At 40.0% G+C, this 20,762-nt stretch overlaps 1 protein-coding gene across 1 annotated transcript in view; it reads right to left on the reverse strand.

Annotated features, from left to right (window-relative positions):
* Positions 1–20,762, reverse strand: part of Srpx (sushi repeat containing protein X-linked) — a 71,641-nt gene that overhangs the window by 21,957 nt on the left and 28,922 nt on the right. Inside the window, exon 2 of the mRNA XM_051177955.1 lies at positions 4,272–4,331. Within this exon, the coding sequence (XP_051033912.1) occupies positions 4,272–4,331 (60 nt within the window). The remainder of the gene's footprint in view (positions 1–4,271; positions 4,332–20,762) is intronic.

Raw genomic sequence — 20,762 nt, forward strand, 5'->3', positions numbered from 1 at the left:
GGCTACAGTCCAGATTCAGGACTTCCAAAGGTGCACTGTGTATTAGATACTTGTAGGTAAGGATGTGGTGAGGATGTTATGGCTATGAGCCTGGGTGTCAGACATAACTCAACATGAATCCAAGTGCCTCTAATTAGTTGTGGGATGTAGACAAGCTACCTCAACTCTCCAAGCACCTGTGCCAATGATAACACACAATTGTTAAAAGGGATAAAGACTATATCCATTGCCTAACAAAGTGCTGAGCACAAAGTAAATGTTCAATAAACACTTGTTCCTTCTTCGTATTTCGTGATATTCTAATCTCTTGAGACTAATTGACACCATAGTGAATTTCCACCCGAGCCATCTGTGCATAGCATACTGGCTTCCTCCCAGCTATATGCATATTCTCTATAAAGAGAACCACAGTACTCTTGTTTACTAATTGGAACTAAGCTACACAGGTGTTCATAAGGAGTGTTATTTTGGCTACTTTGGGTAGTTTTTGTGAACTTGACACAAACTTGAATCATGAGAGACAGAACTTCAATTGAGGAACTATCTCCATCAGATAGCTCAATGGCAGTGGTTTTCAACCTTCCTATTGCTGTGGCCCTTTAACACAATTCCTCACATTGTGGTGACACAACCATAAAATTATTTTTGTCACTACTTCATAGCTACAATTTTGCTACTGTTGTGAATAGTAATGTAAATATCTGATATGGGACCCCCAAAGGGGTTGTGACCCATGGGTTGAGAACAGCTGGCCTATGAGCATGCCTTGCTTAATTACTGATGAGAAATCACCGAGATCACAGAGACAGGTGGTCTTAACTCTAGGCAGGTGTACCTGGATATTATGTGTAAGAAAGCAAGCTAAGCATGCTATGGAGAACAAGCCAGTTAGCAGCATTCTTGTACAGTCTCTACTTCAGTTCCTGCCTCCATGGGATCCTGCCTTGAGTTCCTGCCTTGGCTTCCCTTGATGATGGACTTGTAACACGAAATAAAAGCCTTTCCTCGTCAAATTTCTTTGCTCAGTGTTTTATCACAGCAGCAGAGGAACAAAGTAGGACAGCTGGCCAGAGGCCAGAGCATACTTAGTATGTCACTAATAATGCTGAACTTCTCCCGTCTTTTGAGTGCCATGCTAAAAGACAAGACTATTTTCTTAGTGGGGAAGTTCCTGCAGCAGCCAGTCTATCAGTTCCACACCACTGTCTGGGGCCTCACATCTTGGGGTGGGGTGGAGTTAAGACTTTGAACAAACACTTCTTTCCTAAAGCTGCCTGACTCCTCATTCCCCACAGGCACCTGTGTTGCCAGTAAATGGAGTAAGTTCGCCATCATGTGGCCAGGAAGGAACATGGGCCTTGTTCCTCTTTGCCTAGGAATTGCCTCCTAAAGGCTGCTGATAAGTCCAGACTTTGGCAACAGAGCACTGTTGTTACTCTGATGCTTTCAGGTTCCCTTTCACTGATATTTTTTTGTCATGTAATGGTTTTCAGAAAGTTGCTACTGGGTCTGAAACTCAGGATTCAAGTAACAGTCCCTAGATGGTCTAGGTAGATTGACGAGAGCTTACTCTAGAGTTTATTCACTTCCACCATGTGGATATAGATGTAAAGAGCCCACACCAAGCCTACAAACCTTCCTGGAACTCTTTCTTTCTGGAAGAAGTTATACAAGCAGTATTCATTTACTATGTATATTTATGTTCTATGTGAGTATGATCTGTGTGTGCTTTTGTATATCACAAATTTACATATTTGGATGCAGCATGAAATTAGCAGATTTTTTTCTCCCTTATTTTGGCTCCTCAAATTCTTCCATCAATTCTGACCACATAGCCAAAAGTTGGGCTGCTGTTACCATGTGGAGGAAAAAATATCTTGGATTCATTTATTTGCAAAAGGCATTTTGGTTTTTATTACTTTCCAAGTCAAATCTTTGGAAGGTGTTTTGACAGTTTAATACCAACAATAGGAATGTGAGTAAATGATTTGCAGTTAAAGTGCATATAAGCACCATGCGGTAGTCCAAGTGAATTAACAAAATGTTTAACATAAAGGTTTAGAAGAAAGAAGATCATGTGTTGTTGGAGTTAAGACAGGGTTTACCAAGCAGACATCCAAACTAATTAACCAGGAAAGCCTTTGCATCCCACTGGACCAAGGTGCTAGGCACTTGAATCAAATGGAGTCTGTGGAGTAGGCAGCATGTGGCAGCAGACTCATGAGGAACTACTAGTGCATTACGGATGTGAGCCGAAACACCTGTTCAGATTCAAGTGCAGCATTGGTCAGCTGAGTGACAGGACTCATTTCCTACTACTCTCTATAACCCCTGGTTTCCTCTTCTATAAACAGGGGATAGATAATACTGACACATCCCCATGTACCGTCTCCTTCCCTCAATTAGTGTGAATATGTTATGGTTATCTCAAATAAAATCGTTAAGCCCAAATTCTATCCACAGCACTCAAGTAAGTAAATAAAGAAAAACAAATCAATAAATAGACTGTCACATCCTGGGAACCCAATGCATGCTACTTAATCTTTCTCTCTTCCCTTAAATTTGATTTAATTCAAAACAGTTATTGAGTTTCTACTTTGTGCCAGACACTGAGGAGCTTAATATTCCATAGCTAACCTCACAGTTAATCGTGAGTGACCTCTAACTTTTAACATTATTGACATTTAAAAGCTGAGCTATAACTCTTGAATAGAGCAGTTGCCTAGCATGAATGAAGCCTGAAGTTCAATACTCATCATTACAGTAGTATTAAAAATGAAAATCCTTAACTCTCTACTGTGAAAACTGAAGGTAGTTAACATGGCTTGGTGTGTGTGTGTGTGTGTGTGTGTGTGTGTGTGCATATGAAATGTATATTGTGATGATTGCTGCCAGCAAGCTATTGAACTGACAACAAAAATAATTAATCATGAGAAGATTTAGTCTTAGACTTCTTAGACATCAAGGGAAGGTCTATGATCTACCATGAGGTAAGGGTAGACACTGAGCACAATGCCCTAAAGACAACCCCTACTATATAAGTAGAGAGTCTCTCTATATTGCATAAGTTCGAAGAAAGTTTTTCAACTAGGGACTCAAAACGCTTTCACAAAAAAAAAAAAAAAAAAAAAAAAAAACCTTTCTGGAAGATTTCTGTATCAGAGTATCTCCTTACTACAAACATCTGACTAAAAATTGTGCTTGCTTGGCTTACTTAATGCCCAAGACAATGAAGAGAGACAGTATTTGACAAGTGAGTTTTTGTGTTTAGAAATCAAAGCAAACATGGAAAAACACCTAGCAAACATGGAAAAACACCTGGGCATAGGCACCAGTCATTGTTTACAAAGACTTCCCACTTCTCTGGAAAACTGGAGAACAGTCTTTAGGCAAAGGCTAACTGAACTATTTCAATTCCCTGCTAGCTGAGAAAGTTCACAACAGTCTAGTCTAGTATTTTCTTGCTAGCGTATGAATGCATTCTTGGGCCAAATGTCAAAATGAAACTTTACCAGCCTATTTCCTTCAGAGTTTCCCTTTACAATAGGAAGGAGCAATTTCAGGAAAAAGAAAAAAGCATTTAAGTTTACCTTCATTTCCACCCTGAGCTCCCTGACTTCATGGAAGCAGCAACAGAAGTATTTGCAGGAGTATTTGTGGATATACTTACCTGAGTCAGTAGAGAAGGTCCTTGACTAGGCTTTCTAGACCTGCTGGGAGTGGCTACTGATGGAAATGTGTAGAGCTGGATTTCTTATCATTAAGTTAACATTCATTTGAGCAATGACACACTTTACTTATCATTTTAGGGGCCACACAGGGCTCAGAGAGAGCATGAGATGAACTCATGAAAATCAAGTTTCTCATTCTCGATTCGGTCTATACATTAGCAGCACTGGGTGCAGAGTTGCCCTTGGGAGGCTTTCTCTGGACAGTTGTAGCTGTAATGTATGAATCAGGCTTGATTTTCACTTTCATCAGCTCCAGCTTGCCTTTGCAGAAGTGAGGACAGCAAAGAGATTTAGGAGACTAAAATGAGCACGGGATGCTGAAAGGCAGCACTCCTGGGATTTCTTTTTCTTCCCTTTGCTTCCCATTCGGAAGGATGAGTGCCTATGCACATTTACTTGTAAATATTTATCTTCCTGGACAGAGAATCAGAACTGCAATGTGTTGTCTGGTCACTTTCTTATGGTCTGCTCTGCACAGCCTTAAAGAAAAATTCTCCTGACCTCAGCAGGTCCTCGTCAGCACACAAGCAAAGCATTCACCTTTATATAGAGAGTGTGAGTACCAGACTCCATCATCTTCTAGTGGTGAGTCTCCAGATCCTACAATAAAAAAAGAGAACAGAAACTGCAGCAAGAAAAGCCACACAGTATGGATGCATTGTTTCCAAGCATTGCTTTGGCATAATCCATGCAATTAGAATGCGGAACCAAGAGCAGAAGCTTCTGGGGCCATTCATGAAGGCACAGGAACCTCTCAGAGTGAACCTGGCTAGGCTGTGATTGCTAAAGTCTTTCAGCCAATCAAAATGAACCTCAGACTGTTTTTGGAATCACACAGGGCCATCTGAAAATTTCCAATGAAAGAAAAGAGAGTCAACTTCACTCTGAGACGATGCCAATGTATATGAAGCTCAAGCCAGAGCAGATGCTGTAAAATGTATGTGACTCAGACTCAACCCTCAGTTCCTCCAGTAGACAAAGACAACCCAGTAGAACCTAGTGTTTGCAGTACCTGAAACAGGTCCATCTGCTGTAATGAAAGTGGGTGGAGGCCAAGAAGGGAAATAAATGTCTTATCTTAATGACAAAAGAAATAGACAGCTGCCTTGGGATATCTGTAGGAAATGAAGGCTGAAACTGAGGACTGGGTGTCTATTCAGTTCCCCCTTACTGTCAAAGTCTATAAACTCCGAGTGGGGAAAAAACAGTATTATTTGCAATGAAGTCAATTGGATGTTAAAGGCAAGTCATTTTGAGATTCTAGATACTGAGTTTCCAGAAGTAGTAGATCCTTAACACTTGAAGCAGTAAGTAAATCTCAGACTTGAACACAGCAATGCTACATTTAGGTACTTCAGTCTGGTCACCAACCCTTAACTTTGGGCCATTTTAGCCACACATTTACTTCCCAGATACCTTCCACTGAACTTGAAAAGAAACATCTCTCCTAGGAGTTTCCTCCAACCTCTCTGTAGAGGGAGCTCATAATAACGGCCCCTGTTTCACTGGTGTTCTTAATAAGAGATGGAGAGTATGGAAATAAACAGCAAGGAGAGGAGGTCAACTGAAATGTGACCATTTGGAGAGCATTGGCCAGCCAGAGAAGGCCATCCCTTTGTTCTGCGCAGCTGCAGATCTCCTCAACCTGGAATACCCAGGTTGTGCAAAGTTACAGACTTTTCTTTGTTCCGTGTCAAATAGTGAACATGAAACCTATGAATGCAACCTAGATGCATATAGAAAAAGCCTGCCGTTAGATCACTGGATCCAATCATTCCACTGTTCCAAGTCTATCTCAAGGAAATGACAAAATTCCATGTGAATCTTTCGTTCCTGAGATTTTAATGGAAACAACACCATGAGCAGTGCACACACACACACATGCACACACACACACACACACACACACACACACACACACTCCTCTTGGCACCCTTGTTTTATAGTCCAGAGTATTCAGCATGAACTGGCAACAACCCATCCCATAAGCGTTTTGTCCACACTGGCTTCCTTGGTTTTTCTTCTGTTCTGATCAGTCTCTGGACACAGCTTCTCATCAGTCTGCCATGTAGACATAAGTGTGCCTTGGGGATTCAGATTACATCCTTTTCTCCACACTTTCCCCTAGACCAATCCTATCAGTGTAGTTCACTTTAACTATCCCCATGTGCTTATGAAAATGCCATTATTTCCAGCCCTAAACTTTCAAAGGCAGGAATTTTAATGGTTTTCGTGGCTCAAAAACAATGAGAAAATAACCCCCAAACCATAAATTCCAAGGTCCTTAGAATGAGCTATATTTCCCCTTAGGAGAAATTTCTTTAGTTTCATATACCTGCGTTTCTGGGCCAGATTTGAAGAACTCAATGACTTGTACAAAGTCTGGAAATATATGGTTGTCTAGCATGTAACTGACAACTTCCCTGGACAAAAATGGAAGTATATGTCTCATGATCAAATATAACCTGCATGGTTGATCTTTTCTACAATAAAACATGTCAACAGTCAGGCCAACATTCTCAGTTCTTACTATTTTATGGATCCAGAGAGAGGAAGCCTCAGCTCCCTGAGGAACTCCATATTTCCCGAGCACTATAACACCACTGCCCACAGCACTTAATACTAATTGTCTGGTGCAATGTTTGCATTTCTTGATGCCTAGGTCAAATATCTTAGCTGATCTGGACTTGCAAATCCTTTGTGGAAGGCACTTTTGTCATGTATATAATAATAATACCACCAGATAGTCAAGGCTTAGAGAACCAGAAACCACAAAGAAGTATTTCACAGTGACCTACTTTCAACCACAAAAAAATCCTTTGTGGAATAAGTTATCATATTATAGATCTCTATGAATAGATGAGCCGTAGCAAAACTTGTTTAGGGGCTCCCATTTACAGCATCTTCTGTTTCACTTCTCAGTGTTATGGAGGTAGGAAGTTTACAAAGCACAGTTCCTAGATTCCCCAACTCATAGCCTGCGTGCAAGTCTACATTTTAGAGATTTGGAAGATGAAAGGGAAGGCATTCCTTTTTATGTGTTTGTTATTATTTGAGAATTTGATACATGTATGTAATGTGTTTTGATAAGATCCACCCATTTCCATTCCTTCCACTTCACTTTTCACTTCCATTTTTCTCTTCCAAATTCATGTGATCTCTCCTTCTCCTCCTTCTTCCTTCCCTCAATTCCCCATTGACTCCATTTTGAGATTCATGTATGTGAGTGGATGAAGGCCCATTTACTGGAGGATGGGCAGTCTCTCAGGGACTGTATCCCTGAAGAAACCTGATTCTACCTCTCACAGAAGTTGTTGTGGAATGGAATATTATGTAAATTTGTACTCCATTTGTTTGTGTTGCAGAAACACTGTTTAACTATGTAAAGATGTGTTGCATTTATTTATCCTACATTTGTTTAAATACATAAAGATGTGTTGCTTTTGTTTATGCTGCATTTCTTTAACTATGTAACATTGTGTGATGCTTCACCTTGCCTGCTTAAGGCACATGATTGGTCTAATTAAAAGATGAACAGCCATTAGCTAGGCAGAGGAGGGTCTGGAGGGTAGAGAGAAAAGGGAAGCCAATCAGGCAGCCAGAGCCCAGTCAGCCAGGTGTAGAAGAAGCAGGAAAGCAGGATAAAATGTATGTAGATGAGGTAAATGAGCCTTGGGGTAGTGCATAGATTAATACAAATGGGTTAATTTAAGTTAAAATAGCTAGCTAGAAACAAGCCTAAGCTAAGAATGAGCATTCATAGCTAATAAGTCTCTGTGCTAATAAGTCATGATTTGGGGGATGACAATCCAAAAAAGCCTGCTACAAGAAGTCACCAACTGCAAGAGCACTTCAGCTGGGGATGGGTCCTCCCTCACCAATGCTGGAATTTTGACTCACTTGATTTTGTGCGTGTAGCCACAACTGCAGTGAGTTCATGTGTGTAACAGCATTGTCATGTCTCACATAAACTTTTTCACCACAGACATCAACTGCCACAGGCTCTTACAGTCCTTCTGCGTCCTCTTCTGAGATGATCCGGGAGCCTTGCAAGAGTGTGGTGCATACATCCCATTTAGGACTGAGTACTTCACAGTATCTTATTCTCTGTATGTGGACCAGTAGTGAGTCTTTGTATTGATCACAACCTACTGCAGAAAGAAGCTTTTCTGGTGAAGGTTAAAAGATGCACTACGGATATAGATAAGACTTAGGAGGCCATTTACTTTATCAGTTTAGCAGAATAATATATTAGATTCTCTCCCAAGGACCTATGACCTAGCCAGCCATAGACTTTGGCTCGGTTAATGGATACTATATCATTGTCAAGCAGGCTTTAAATACAATCAGAAAGTAGCTGGTTACTCCCATAACATTTGTGCCACTCTTTACACCAGTGGGAGTGTTTTGCCAGGCCAGTTGTTATTATGCTTCACGGTGTTCAAAGCTGGGTAAAAGTATTGATTATTTTTCTCCCTAAGTAGTGTACATTGAACCCTCCAGCAATGTGAATGCTATTAGGGATAAAATACCCATGTCAATACCAGCTTGCTTTCTCCATGCCCTGTGACTCAAATATATGGTATCTTCAACAATAAGGTATTGTCACCAAGTTCGAGACAATAACTAAGAGCAACGACAATACCTTATAATGTTTGGAGATCTATAAGTGTTAACTAACTAATAAATCCAAAAGAGATAACTCCTTCCTGGAATTGGGCTTTGTATATCTTAGCCTGTGGTATTGTGGAAGAATTGTCACCCTGTGTGCTGGCTAGTTTTATATCAACTGGGCACAAACTAAAGTAATCAGAGGGAAGGGGAGCCGCAACTGAGAAAATACCTCCAGAAAATGAGGTTGTAGGTAAGCCTGTAGTGAATAATGGGGATGACCCATTTCATTGTGAGTGGTGCCAACCCTGGGCTGATGGTCCTAGGCTCTATAAGAAAACAGGCTGAGCAAGTCATCTGAAGCAAGCCAGTCAACCATACCCCTCCAAGACCTCTGCATCCAGGTTCCTACCCTGTTTGAATTCCTGTCTTCATTGCTTCTAATGATCCAACTGTAATATGAGTGAAATAAACCCTTTTCTTCCCAAGTCACTTTTGCTCATGCTGTTTTATCACAGCAATAGTAACCCTTACTAAGACACGCTGTTATATATAGGGTAGCTCTATTTAAAGTCTCTTTATATAGGTACATATCATAGAAAACTTTTACAGTAGTGAGTTTTCATATGACTTTCCAAAAGGCTTTTGGGTTAGTTATCCTCTCCTAATCCCTTTCTCTGCCCTGTCTTTCTATCCCCCATCCCTTTTAGCCCTTGCTGTTCCATTAATCCCCCTTTCACTTGTGTTCTTCCCATTTCTCTTGAGACCTTACCCCCACAATATGGTCCCTTACTACATTCCTGACTTATAGAGAAACTCCAATTTCAACATGAATATCTGAAAATGGGTTATCTCACCCAGAATCATTATTAGTTCCAGCTCCAGCCATTTACCTGAAATGTCATAATTTCATTTTTCTTTATAATTGGATACTATTCAATGGATAAATGTACCACATTTTCATTTTTCATTCATTAACTGATGGGCATCTAGGCTATTTTATTTTCCTGGCTATTGTAAATAGAGCAGCAATGAATATACATGGTCAGATATCTCTGTATTAAGATATAAAGTCCTCTGAGTGTATGGTGGTGATATAGAGGGATTGCATGGTTCCTATATTTTTGCTTTTTTATTTCCATAGTGTTTGCATCAGTTTGCACTTCCACCTCAATGAGTAAATAAATGTTTTGCTTTCTCTACAACCATGTCAATCTTTGTTGTTATCTCTATATTAACCATTTCAACTGGGAAAAGATGACATTTCAATGCAGTTTTAGTTTGCATCACACCCTGATAGCTAGAGATGTTGAGCATTTTTAAAAAATAATTCTTGGCCATTTGTCATACTTTTAGGAACTCTTTTAGTTTTTGGCCCCATTTCTATTAGGTCATTTGTTTTCTTGGTACTTAGTTGTTGGAGTTACTTATATAATCTAGACACTCAATTGGATGTAAAGATTTTGTTCTCCCATGCCTGCCTCTTTGCTCAAATTGTGTTCTTTGCAGAAGAGAAGTATTTTTATGTCTTTTTTAAAATTAATTTTTATTTAAATTAGAAACAATCTTATTTTACATACCAATCCCAGTTCCCTCTCCCTCCTTTCCTCCCATTCTCCATACCAACCCATCATCCCATCCCCCATCCACTTTTCAGGGAGAGTAAGGCCATAGTGGATCATCAAAGACTGCCGCATCTTTTGGGGAAAGACCTAGGCCCTCTCCCATGTGTCTAGGCTGAGAGAGTATCCCTCTATGTGGGATGGGTTCGCAAGATCCATTTGTTCACTAGGGATAAATACTGGTTCCATTGCCAGAGGCCCCATAGACTGCCCAACCCCCCCCCAACTGACATCCATGTTCAGGGGACCTGGTTCATGGACAGAAACTTTTAAGTCCCATGAAATCCCATTAACCAATGGTGGTCTTAAGGAAAGTATTATTCTTTTCCTTGGTTGTATGTGATGCAAGAAATATGCTCTAATGGATACATTGACAAAAGTGAAATGTTCTGTCTACTATCCTCTCACCAGCATTGCGGGATAAACAGAATGTGACACTGGTAGTGATAGTAGTCAAAGAAACAAGTTTCCTAACCTTAGAGTGACAACATCAGGATAACATTTGACCATTGATACAGACTTCCTGACTTCCTTTGTTAGAGAGCATCTGATTTTGTTATCCCTTTATTTACTTCCCTTTAGCCCAAAATACCCAGTGAGTATTTTGTTTCCTACATTAAACCTTGGCAGATATTTAAGCAAACCCATTCAGTGATGAGTGTGTTTTTTTTTTTTTTCTGTTGCTACAGTTAGGTTCTAAAATGTTCTCCAAGGCCTGTGTGTCCAAAAATTTGGTTCTCAGGGCAGCAATATTGGGAAGTTGTGAAACTGTTAAGAAATGGAGTCGAATGGGAGGGTCCTTAGGTCCTTGGTAATGGGATTTTGAAGAAGAGTGGGACTCCAGCTCTGCCTCCTCCCATTCTTGGATGTTATAAAGTGAACAGCCTTCTCTGATCTGTGTGCTTCTCTATACTGTTCTCCCTTGCCACACAATGGAGACAGCTGACCATGGACTGAAACTGTGAACCAAGAGAATCCTTTCATACTTTAAGTGATCATTTCTCAAGCATTTTGACACAGTAAGAGAGAATTGAGCAGCTTTCTCTTAGTAACTGCCACCACCTACAAATCTTTTGACAATGTGAGAAGGGACTTTCATGTGGGTAGGCTGAATGATGATTTCAGTTTGTTTTATTTTTTAATTCTTCTCTCTTACATTACACCCAGACTGGAGTTTCTCCTCCCTCCTCTACCCCCAGCCCCCCTCCAACTCCTCTCTCTCCCAGATCCATTCCTCCTCTGTTTCCCTTAAAAGCAAAAACAAAAACAAAACAGGCCTCCCAGTAATATCGATCAAATTCGGCATAACAAGATGCTGTAAGACCAGGCACAAACCTTAAGGCTAGATAAGTCAACTCAGTAGGAGGAAATATGTCCCATGAGCAGGCAAAAGAATCAGAGACATCCCCACTCCTATTGTTAGGAGTCCAACAAAATTCCTCAAGCTAAAAAACCATAATATACATGCAGAGGACCTAGTTCAGACCCAGCAGGCTCTGTGGTTGCAGCTTTGGTCTCTGTGAGCCCATAAGAAGAGTTGATTCTGTAGATAGTTTCTCCTGGTGTCCTTGACCTCTCTGGCTCCTACAATCCTTCCTACTCCTCTTCTGTGGGGTTTCCAAGCTCTGCCTAATATTTGGGTGTGGATCTCTGCATGTGCTCCCATCAGTTGCTGGATGAAACCTTTCTGATGACCCTTGGCCTAGGCAACAATTTATAAGTATATCAGAATATCATTATGAATCATTTCTTTGACCTTTTCTTTTCTTGCCAGCTCTGTTTGGTTCTAACCTAGGTCTTTTGTCTATTCAGCCTCTGGTTTCTGGCCATCCACTCAGTGTCGGGCCTGGAGTCCCTCTTATTGCATACACCTCAAGTTGGATCAGTAATTAGTTAGCCACTTCTACAAGTTCTGTGCCTCTATTACCCCAGTACATCACAGAGGTGAAGGTTTTGTGGCTGGGTTGATGTCCCAGGCCCACTGCTGGGAGCCTTGCCTAGTTATAGAGGATGGCCAGTCTAGGTTCCCTATCCCCCATTAGTAGGAGTCTTAGCTAGGGTCAGTCTCATAGATTCCATGGAGTTTCCACTGCACTAAGTTTCTACAACACCACCCCCAATTCCAACAGTCTCTCCCAGTACTCTCTCCCTCCATCCTCCATCTGCTACCTGATCCCTCCTCTTCCCATCCCCACCCACCCCCAAGCCACCCGCACAGTCCTGAGTAAGGAGTTTGAAAGCTGCTACATTTGAACTTTTCTTCTACTTATAAAATAGTTCATTCTTTCACTTAACAGAAAGGTGTTTTCTGACCAAGTGAATGGTCTTAGGAAGAGAACACATAGTGTGAGCCTATGACAGGTACTGCTTAGACCACCTGTCCAAGGCTTTACAGCTTATGAATGGTAAATTGGAGACTCAAATCTAGTTTGTTTGACCTTAAAACCCATCATGCTATTTTCTGTAAGCCTTACTACCTTCTGCTCCTGCATTTTAGCACACAGGGTGATAGGCTTTGGGATTACAGACAGGCAAGTAGTCTCTTGAATAGTACCAAAGTAAGTATGCAAGCAAGGAACAAGAGGAGAAGAGGAAGATAGAGGATCTGTGTATGGCAGAATTTGCCTGTCCAATGTCCAGTAGCCAGGATCCCATTCCTTCTTTTCACTTTTCTTTTTTGTGCAGTTCTGAGGACCAAATCCAAGACTTCTTGCTTACTAACTGATTAATTTATCTCTTTTAATACCAGAGATTGAACCTAGGAGTATGCTAGGGAAGCATTCTATCAGCTATATCTTCGATGAGATTTGTTTGGAGACAGAGTCTTGCTAAATTGCCTAAGTTAACCTTGAACTTGCTCTGTAGTCTGCACAACCTTGACTTAAAAAAAATCCTCTTGCTTTTGTTGCTTATCAATTTGCTAGAGTTACAGGCATACACCACCAGGCTTGGCTAGTCATTTCTCCTTAACAAAATATTAGAGGTTGACTTAGCTATAAGCTACCCTTTCTCAGGGAAGAAACCATGATTCCATGTTAAAATAGTTTGTCCATTCCAATATTTGCTTCAGGAATCACCATGGAACTAGCATTAGGCTAATGAAAATATTTCTGTTTGTGGAGGACCATACTGCAAAGACATACATACCCCAAGAGAAATAAACACACATTCTAAAGGATGAGATTCTCCTCCCTTCCTACTTTGGAGGGTATTATATATACATAATGGTTGAGACTGCAGCAGCCATTTTGTTAGCATGAGGCACAAAGTCTTAGGATTGCAGATTTCAATAGAGAATGGAAGGATGGATAAATAAACAAATAACCCTGGGATCTTTGGTGATCTTATTTGGCCACTAAATAATCTTTAGCTATCAATGACTTCTGTCATTTTGTCAACAATAAATGTCCTTTCAGTGTTTCTTGCAGCTGAATACATCCAAACTGATATAAACATGAATGGAGACTTCCTATCTATTTTTCAAAAAAGTTCAGAGAAAATAAATGGGTATTTAGTTGTTACTCTAAAAATATTTACAGTTTCTGTTCAACCTGAATATATAGATCAACTTCTATAAATCACCTGGTGAGCGATTTACAAAACAGAAATCCCAAGGGAGACATTAAAGTAAAAGACAAACTCAATGAGTTCAGGAAGCAAAAAAGAACCATACACATTAGCTAAAGATTTTCCACAAGATAAGAAAGGAAGAAAAAGGTGCCTTTAATCTTAGCACTCAAGAGGCAGCAGCAGATGTATCTCTGTGATTTCCAGGCCAGCCTGGTCTACAAAGTGAGTTCCAGGACAGCTAGGGCTGTTACACAGAGAAACCCTGTTCCAAAACAAAAATGAGAGAGAGAGAGAGAGAGAGAGAGAGAGAGAGAGAGAGAGAGAGAGAGAGAGAACACAGAGAAACCCTGTCTCAAAACAAAAATGAGAGAGAGAGGATAGCAGACAGACAGAAAGAAAGAAAGAAGAAAGGAAGGAAGGAAAGAAGGAAGGAAGGAAGGAAGAAAGGAAGGAAGGAAGGAAGGAAGGAAGGAAGGAAGGAAAAAAGGAGACAGTGGATAGAGCAGAAGGGCTTTTTTCTCATTAGGTCTCTATATAAAAGGTGATCCCTTTTTGAGTCTCCTAATTGAGGTTTAATATGATCTAATCATTTCAGTCTGCAGATGGTTCCAATTACCACTCTGGAAAGCCCGCTCCTGTGCTTCTTCCACACAAAGGCAAGTTGGCTCTGAAATGAGACGCCATGGATGATTCTGTCCTTCAGCTATACCTAAAGCCAATACCATTTGTAATTCTGCTCTCCTTGCACAAACATCTTCCAATTCCAAAGGTCTTTTCACAGTAATTGCTCCCGACTTCACCATAGTTCAAAGAGGGGTCTTCCTGGGCTCTCTCCCTTTCACCTGTAATGTCTACATAGATAAAACCATGAAGGCCTTGAAGTACTCTGCATTGTTTGCATTGGCATTCCAGGAGGCATCTAGAGTTTGGAAGATGACTACAGTGTTCCTTTCCTCCTCCATAAGGTGTCTTACCATTCAGTGGGGAGTGGGGGAAAGATTTGAGACTAATGGGAAAAAAAGCCAATTGGCTAAAAGGATCTCTTCATTCAACCTGATTCATAACCTAAATTGGCAGATGTATTGGTTCTGTGTTATGTCATCAATCAAAGGGATTGGAATTGGACTTACATTTTAGTAATGTTGTACTTCATTCTGCATTCTTAATATTTTATACTGAGAAAGTAGATAGAATTCACTGTGTGCTGGGGATGCTTCATTTCAGTACCAATGACTACTCCAGAATCACCCTGAACACACTTTTAGTATATGAACTCACTTTCCTGGAAGAAAAGATGATAGCATTAAATGGAACTTAATAAGACTCTGTGACATTAAAAATTAAGAGTCGTGCTTTTATAGCACCCTTTACTATTACACATGCTAACATATTTTCGAAAGAAATATGTGATATCCCCTTAATTCTGGAGTCTTTTTAGTGTGGGGTAAGCAAGAAAACATGTTTAAAGCAAGAAGAAACTGGACATTGTGACCACTCCATTTCAAGCATCTGGGAGGATGAGACAGGACAACTGCCCTAAGTTCAAGGGCAGCCTGGACAACAGAGTGAGACCATGTGTCAAGAACTAAACAAATAAACAGCAAAATAAATATTTATTTACATTAGATTAGGTCGACTTTTGCTTTACTAGTGATGTCCAATGACAGTCTACAGTGATGAAAATGACCTGTATCTGCAATTCCCAATGGAGTAAGCAGTAACCACATGTAGATGCTGGGCACTTTAAATGTGATCATTATGATCGAGGTAGTGAATATTTTACTTTCTGCAGTTTGTCAGCTATGCGCAACTAAGGCTCAACAATATTATATGAAAAATTCCAAGAATGTTTATGCTGAGGCTTTACAGTGCATACCATCCTAAACAGCATGACAAATTCACATGATCTGACCTAGGACCTGAATCATCTTTATCCAGAGTATGTGCATTGTTTATAATGTTCACTCATTCATCATTTGGGAGCTGTTTGCTTTAAGATCAATTGATGGGAGATGTCATTCTCTAAATATGTTTCTCTTATTGGTTAATGAATAAAGCACTGTTGGCCAATAGGAAAGCAAGATAGGTGGGACTAAGAGACAAGGTGGAGTCAGGGAGAGGTAGGAGAAGATTCAAGATGTAGGACAGAAAGAGAGCAGACCTCCGGCCCTCTCTTTGGTAAAATAAGACCACGTTACATTAATAGAAATGGGTTAATATTTAAGACAGAGCTAGCCAATAAGAAACTAATAACTGGCCAACAGAATTATATCTAATACAGCATCTCTGTGTGTTATTTGGTGTTGGTGTGGCTCTGGGACCAGGCCAGGAAAATGTACTCATAACAATCAATTGTTATGGTATCATAGTGTTCGTTTGGCCCTATTTTACTTAATGATTGCTTCAAAACACAGGGGCCTGGCAACTTGAATATATCAGAGAGAAGTGATAAGGTTTTGCTTTTAGTTTAAAAGGCTAAAGTTTCCAAGGTAGGAAAGAAAAAGCTCATATACTGAGGTTGCTATGCTCTATAACAACAACAGATCTTTTATCCAGGAAATCACGAAGGCTGTTATTACCTCCAAAAGCAGAGACTACAAGCAGCGCGTGAGTGACAGCTTAGTCATTCAGCTCACTTCATCTCATCCTGTAGGCATTGGCTTGCTTCACATCACCACTAGGCTCATGAGCATAGTATTAAATATGTTTTAAAGAGAAGCCACGTTTTCATAGCTTACTATAATAGAGTTGTGATTATTTTATAAGTTATTATAGTACATATATGAATATTTTATTCTAAAATTGTCCATCCCTTTGCATAATTTATAAATTGGAAATGTATCACAGGGGTGGATGTACAGGTAAAACAAAACAGAGAGTGTTTGTACAATTTGGAGATGAGGCAACACCTGGGACCATGCTCTCTGCTGATCAGGGGAAAGCATATTTCATTAGCTTCTGAACAAAGATCAAATACAGGGCACTGCCAAGGAAACATCCAAAGATGAAACCAAAGTTTTGGCTGTAGAATTCTTGGTTAAACTAATAAGGCAACAAAGTGTTTCTTTTGTCATACAAAAGTCCCTTTACGAGAATTAAAGGTAGGCCTCCAACCCCTCTAAAAAACATAGTGTTTTTTGATGTTTTCATCTGAATTTCTCCTTCCAAGAAACCAAGTAAAGATAGCATCTTTCTAAACCTAAACTACTCCAACAATATTTCATTGTGTAATATTCCTAAAAATACCACACTAAAATTAAAGAAGTTATTTTATCTTTAGTTTGTTTGCCAGCCTCTAGTTTGATGATTCATATTCACATGGCAGACTAACAGACAAAACCCCGAAGGCAAGGATGCAGAGGGATGCACATTGGGGAAGATCCTTGTACACTGAGCAAAAGCTTTCAGAGACCCCTTGGCTAAACATAAGGAACAGGTGAAGAAAATGTTTACTGACAATGTTTCCATTCAGGGGAGAAGATTCACTAGACTGTTCCAGTGGAATGAGTTCATATGCTACCTTCTATCTTCTGTTACCACCCCAGGCTCATCTCCTGCAACAGCATAAACTACAGTAGTATGCACGACCGTTTGACTGTTTAGTTACTCAAAAGCAGTAGTTTTGGGGAAAAAAAATAGAATTGAAAGTGTCAGTACCATGAAACAGAAAAAAACTGCTGATTTTTGCATTTTGGGTTGATTTATATAGTTCTCTGCACATCACAGTCCTAGTTTAGGCCTTCCATTATTACTAACTTAGAGATCCATACAGATGTATTTATTCATGGTGAATATTGTGAAATTGTCACCACAGCCCAGTTTTAATTAACATGTTCAACGACCTATGTGGTTCTCTTTCAGCATTATGACTAAGACTGCATGATTTCACCCTCAAAACTTTTCTCATTTGAACTAGTTGCATGTATTCACCCTACCAAGAAGTCACAATGGCAGTTTACTCCTGCCTGTGTGTCTTAGCAAAATGAACTACCAAGATGGTGATTTCAAAGATCTGATCTAGGCAATTGATTGGCTTTGTTGTTGTTAAGAATGGAAGACTTGAGAGGGGCTTCTGGGAGCTGGCTGAGGATGGCTTTGCTTCCACCTGATTTCTTCGGGACCTAGGTGGTATGTCGCATGGAACATAAGGCTGATACTAGACTTTCTTGTCTATTCTTGGTCATCCTCTTTAGTAGGAAACAATGTTGAGAGACATGGTATGAAGTTACTACTCCTAACTAAATGTATGGCCCAGACTGAAGGTACTTTCTGTTTGTGAGCTTCAATTCCCTTCTTTGAAAAATGGGGTGCAAGAGCAGGTAGAAGGGTGCAGTGTGAATTTCAAATTGTTTTCCCTCTCATCCTCAGCCTTTGCAGTTGGGAAAAACGCAGTCGAATGAATCAGCTTGATCTCCCCTCCCCCAACAAGCAATAAACAACCAGCATGGTGTGCAATTTCCAAAGCCACAATGTTCTTTCATATAAATGAAATGTTCTTTCATATATTGCCTCTAAGTCCTCAGTGAAACCTTGTTCATTTGGTAAGTGTCATCCAATGACTTGGATGCTTTCCTGGGAGAGGCAGTGATTCTTAGTTACCTTGTTCATAGCTCAGAGAATGATCTCACTTTCAATTAAATGAACTTAATTTTTTTCAGTTTATGATATTTTTCAAATGTCAGTGGTGTCATCATTTGCCAATCCTATCATACATCAAAGGAGTGCCTGGGCTTCTTTCTTTGTCCTTTTGTATGGGCCACATGAAAACCAGCCCCCTACTCTTAGTTTCTCTATTTTATTTTTATATGTGTATGAGTGTTTTCTCTGTATGCAACATTTATATGATCCATAAGAATGCCTTGTGCCCACAAAGGTCAGAAGAAGAAGGCATCATCATATCTTTTTTTTTTTTTTTTTTTTGAGACACGGATTCTCTGTGTAGCTTTGGAGCCTGTCCTGGAACTAGCTTTGTAGACCAGGCTGGCCTTGAACTCACAGAGATCTGCTTGCCTCTGCCTCCCAAGTGCTGGGATTAAAGGCGTGCACTACCAACGCCCAGCTGAAGGCATCATATGTTTTGGGAATAGAGTCATGGACAGTTGTGAGCCACCATGTGTGGTGGTAGGAATCTAACCCAGGTCCTCCACAAGAGGAACAAAGTTTATTACCACTGAGCTATTTCTCCAGCCTATTTTCTTTATTAAACTAGTCATTCTAGTTTGTCTTTCCCAATAATCGTTATTAATTTTTGAGCCAGGGACCTCCTGAATCTCAAACATATTTAAACTTACTGTGTAGCCAAATCTGGCCCCAAATTCTTGATCCCCCACCACAGCCTTCCAAGTTCTGGAATTACAAATGTGGGCCTCCATGCCCTATGCTTTAACCAGTTTGTAAAACTCAATTTCTTGAGGTTCAATTCACTTGAGATTCTCTGTTTACATTTCTGCATCAGCTCTGAGTCTATACTGTTTAAGTTTTTCAGAAGTTGTCTTAGAAGTATGCAGGGTTTGTCTCTTCAGGTAAGCACTAACACTTCAGGGAATATGACAAGAGGTTGCTTTGTCTTACAGTGAAGCGCCCTTCTCCACAAGAATCCTTTCAAGGGGTTCTTCTTCTTAAGATGTTAGGGAACACACTACTCATTTGCTCAAGCCGTCTGCCCAGTATCAAAAAAAAGAGAGAGAGAGAGAGAGAGAGAGACATTTGTCTCCCTCATGAAGGGTGTACTTACAGAAACAGATACTGTATTTAAGGCTTAAAAACACTGCCCAAATAAAGCTACGATGGGTACATAGTTCTTGGCAGTCAATCAGTGCTATAATTTACAAAATTCTGGCAGATCATGGCAAAACTGAGAATAACTGAATTGAAGAGACGGAAGGTACTAAGAAAGTACAGTAAAATCATTGCACTGTGTGCCGAGAGTGGTAGGCAGCAGCCCTTAATTGCCAGCTGCAGAGTGATATTTTAATGCAGTAGATTAAATGGTACAGAGGAAGAGAAGAGACTGTGTAGAAAGATGCTTCCTCCAAATCCCTGAAATGAACATTATGAAATTCCTGTAAGTGACAGGTTACAGCCTCCTTAGCTACAGAACATCTGTGATTCTTTTCCTCTGGAATATTTTCTGGACTATGACTTCGACTTCACTTGAAACCTTTCATGAAAGACTTAAGAGAGTTTTGCCTATAGTGAGAGGTACATGGTTTTGGTTTTGTTTCTGCAAAGTTTCTCTTGTTGGAAAGCATCCATTTTTCATTCAATGTTCTCATATATTGTCTGCTACTATTCATGATGTTCACGGAGACTCAAATTGGTGGAAATTATAGAACAATGTAGAACTGAACTGATGACAATTCTAGTTTCCAAACTGATAATCTGTAGACTCTGTTACAACATCTATCAAGGTATGTGGAGACACACAGACAGTGCGTGGAGCCTCTGCATTCTAGGTATGATGGACATCTAGTGTGTTTTTCCAAGGGATCAGCAATGCTGATATTTCCCAGAAGCACATTCACTTCAATGACATCCTGAGCAAGGAACTCTAGGTAAGAAATTAAAGCAGGCAGTGAATGGGCACCATAATAGCCAGATCTTTTCTCTTCTCTTGGTGAACATATACACAATTCCCAAATATTACCAAAATAGCAATTTCACTTTATTATAAATTCTTGATGAAATGGTTGGTTAGCCACCTCCACTGATAAATTTCTATCTTGTAAATCAGAGGAAGGCAGTTAACAAGAGTTAATGTGTTCTTCAATACACACAACTACTAAGTTATGTTCACCCAATTCCACAAAATACAATGAAAAGAAACTAAGCTAAAAGGGATTCAATTTCAAAATCAAGATTTTAGAAGTCTGTTTCAGGTAATGTAATGACCCACTTGACCTAAGCTCACAGGAAAAGCTGCTAAAATTCCTGGATGAACAAGACATGTAAAGGTCTTTCAAATTTTACTTTGAGTTTGAAAAATGCAGAGGAGAGGCAGGGGCCCAAACTTCTAAAGCATCAGGATCTTGCCAGGCTAGCCAGATACTGCCAAGAAAGAGCTTTGATTTCTGTACACTAATGAGTCCTGGATTATGGAAGATAAACTCAAGAGACTATTCAAGTTGATATATTAGAGAAGACATCCTACCTTCTCTGGCCTCTCCCAGATGCCAAGGTTATTTCACATTTATTGGTTCAAAACATGAAGTAAATATCTTATCACGTG

This window comes from Phodopus roborovskii, unplaced genomic scaffold, assembly GCF_943737965.1.
Source record: "Phodopus roborovskii unplaced genomic scaffold, PHOROB, whole genome shotgun sequence".
In the NCBI taxonomy this organism is placed as follows: domain Eukaryota; kingdom Metazoa; phylum Chordata; class Mammalia; order Rodentia; family Cricetidae; genus Phodopus; species Phodopus roborovskii.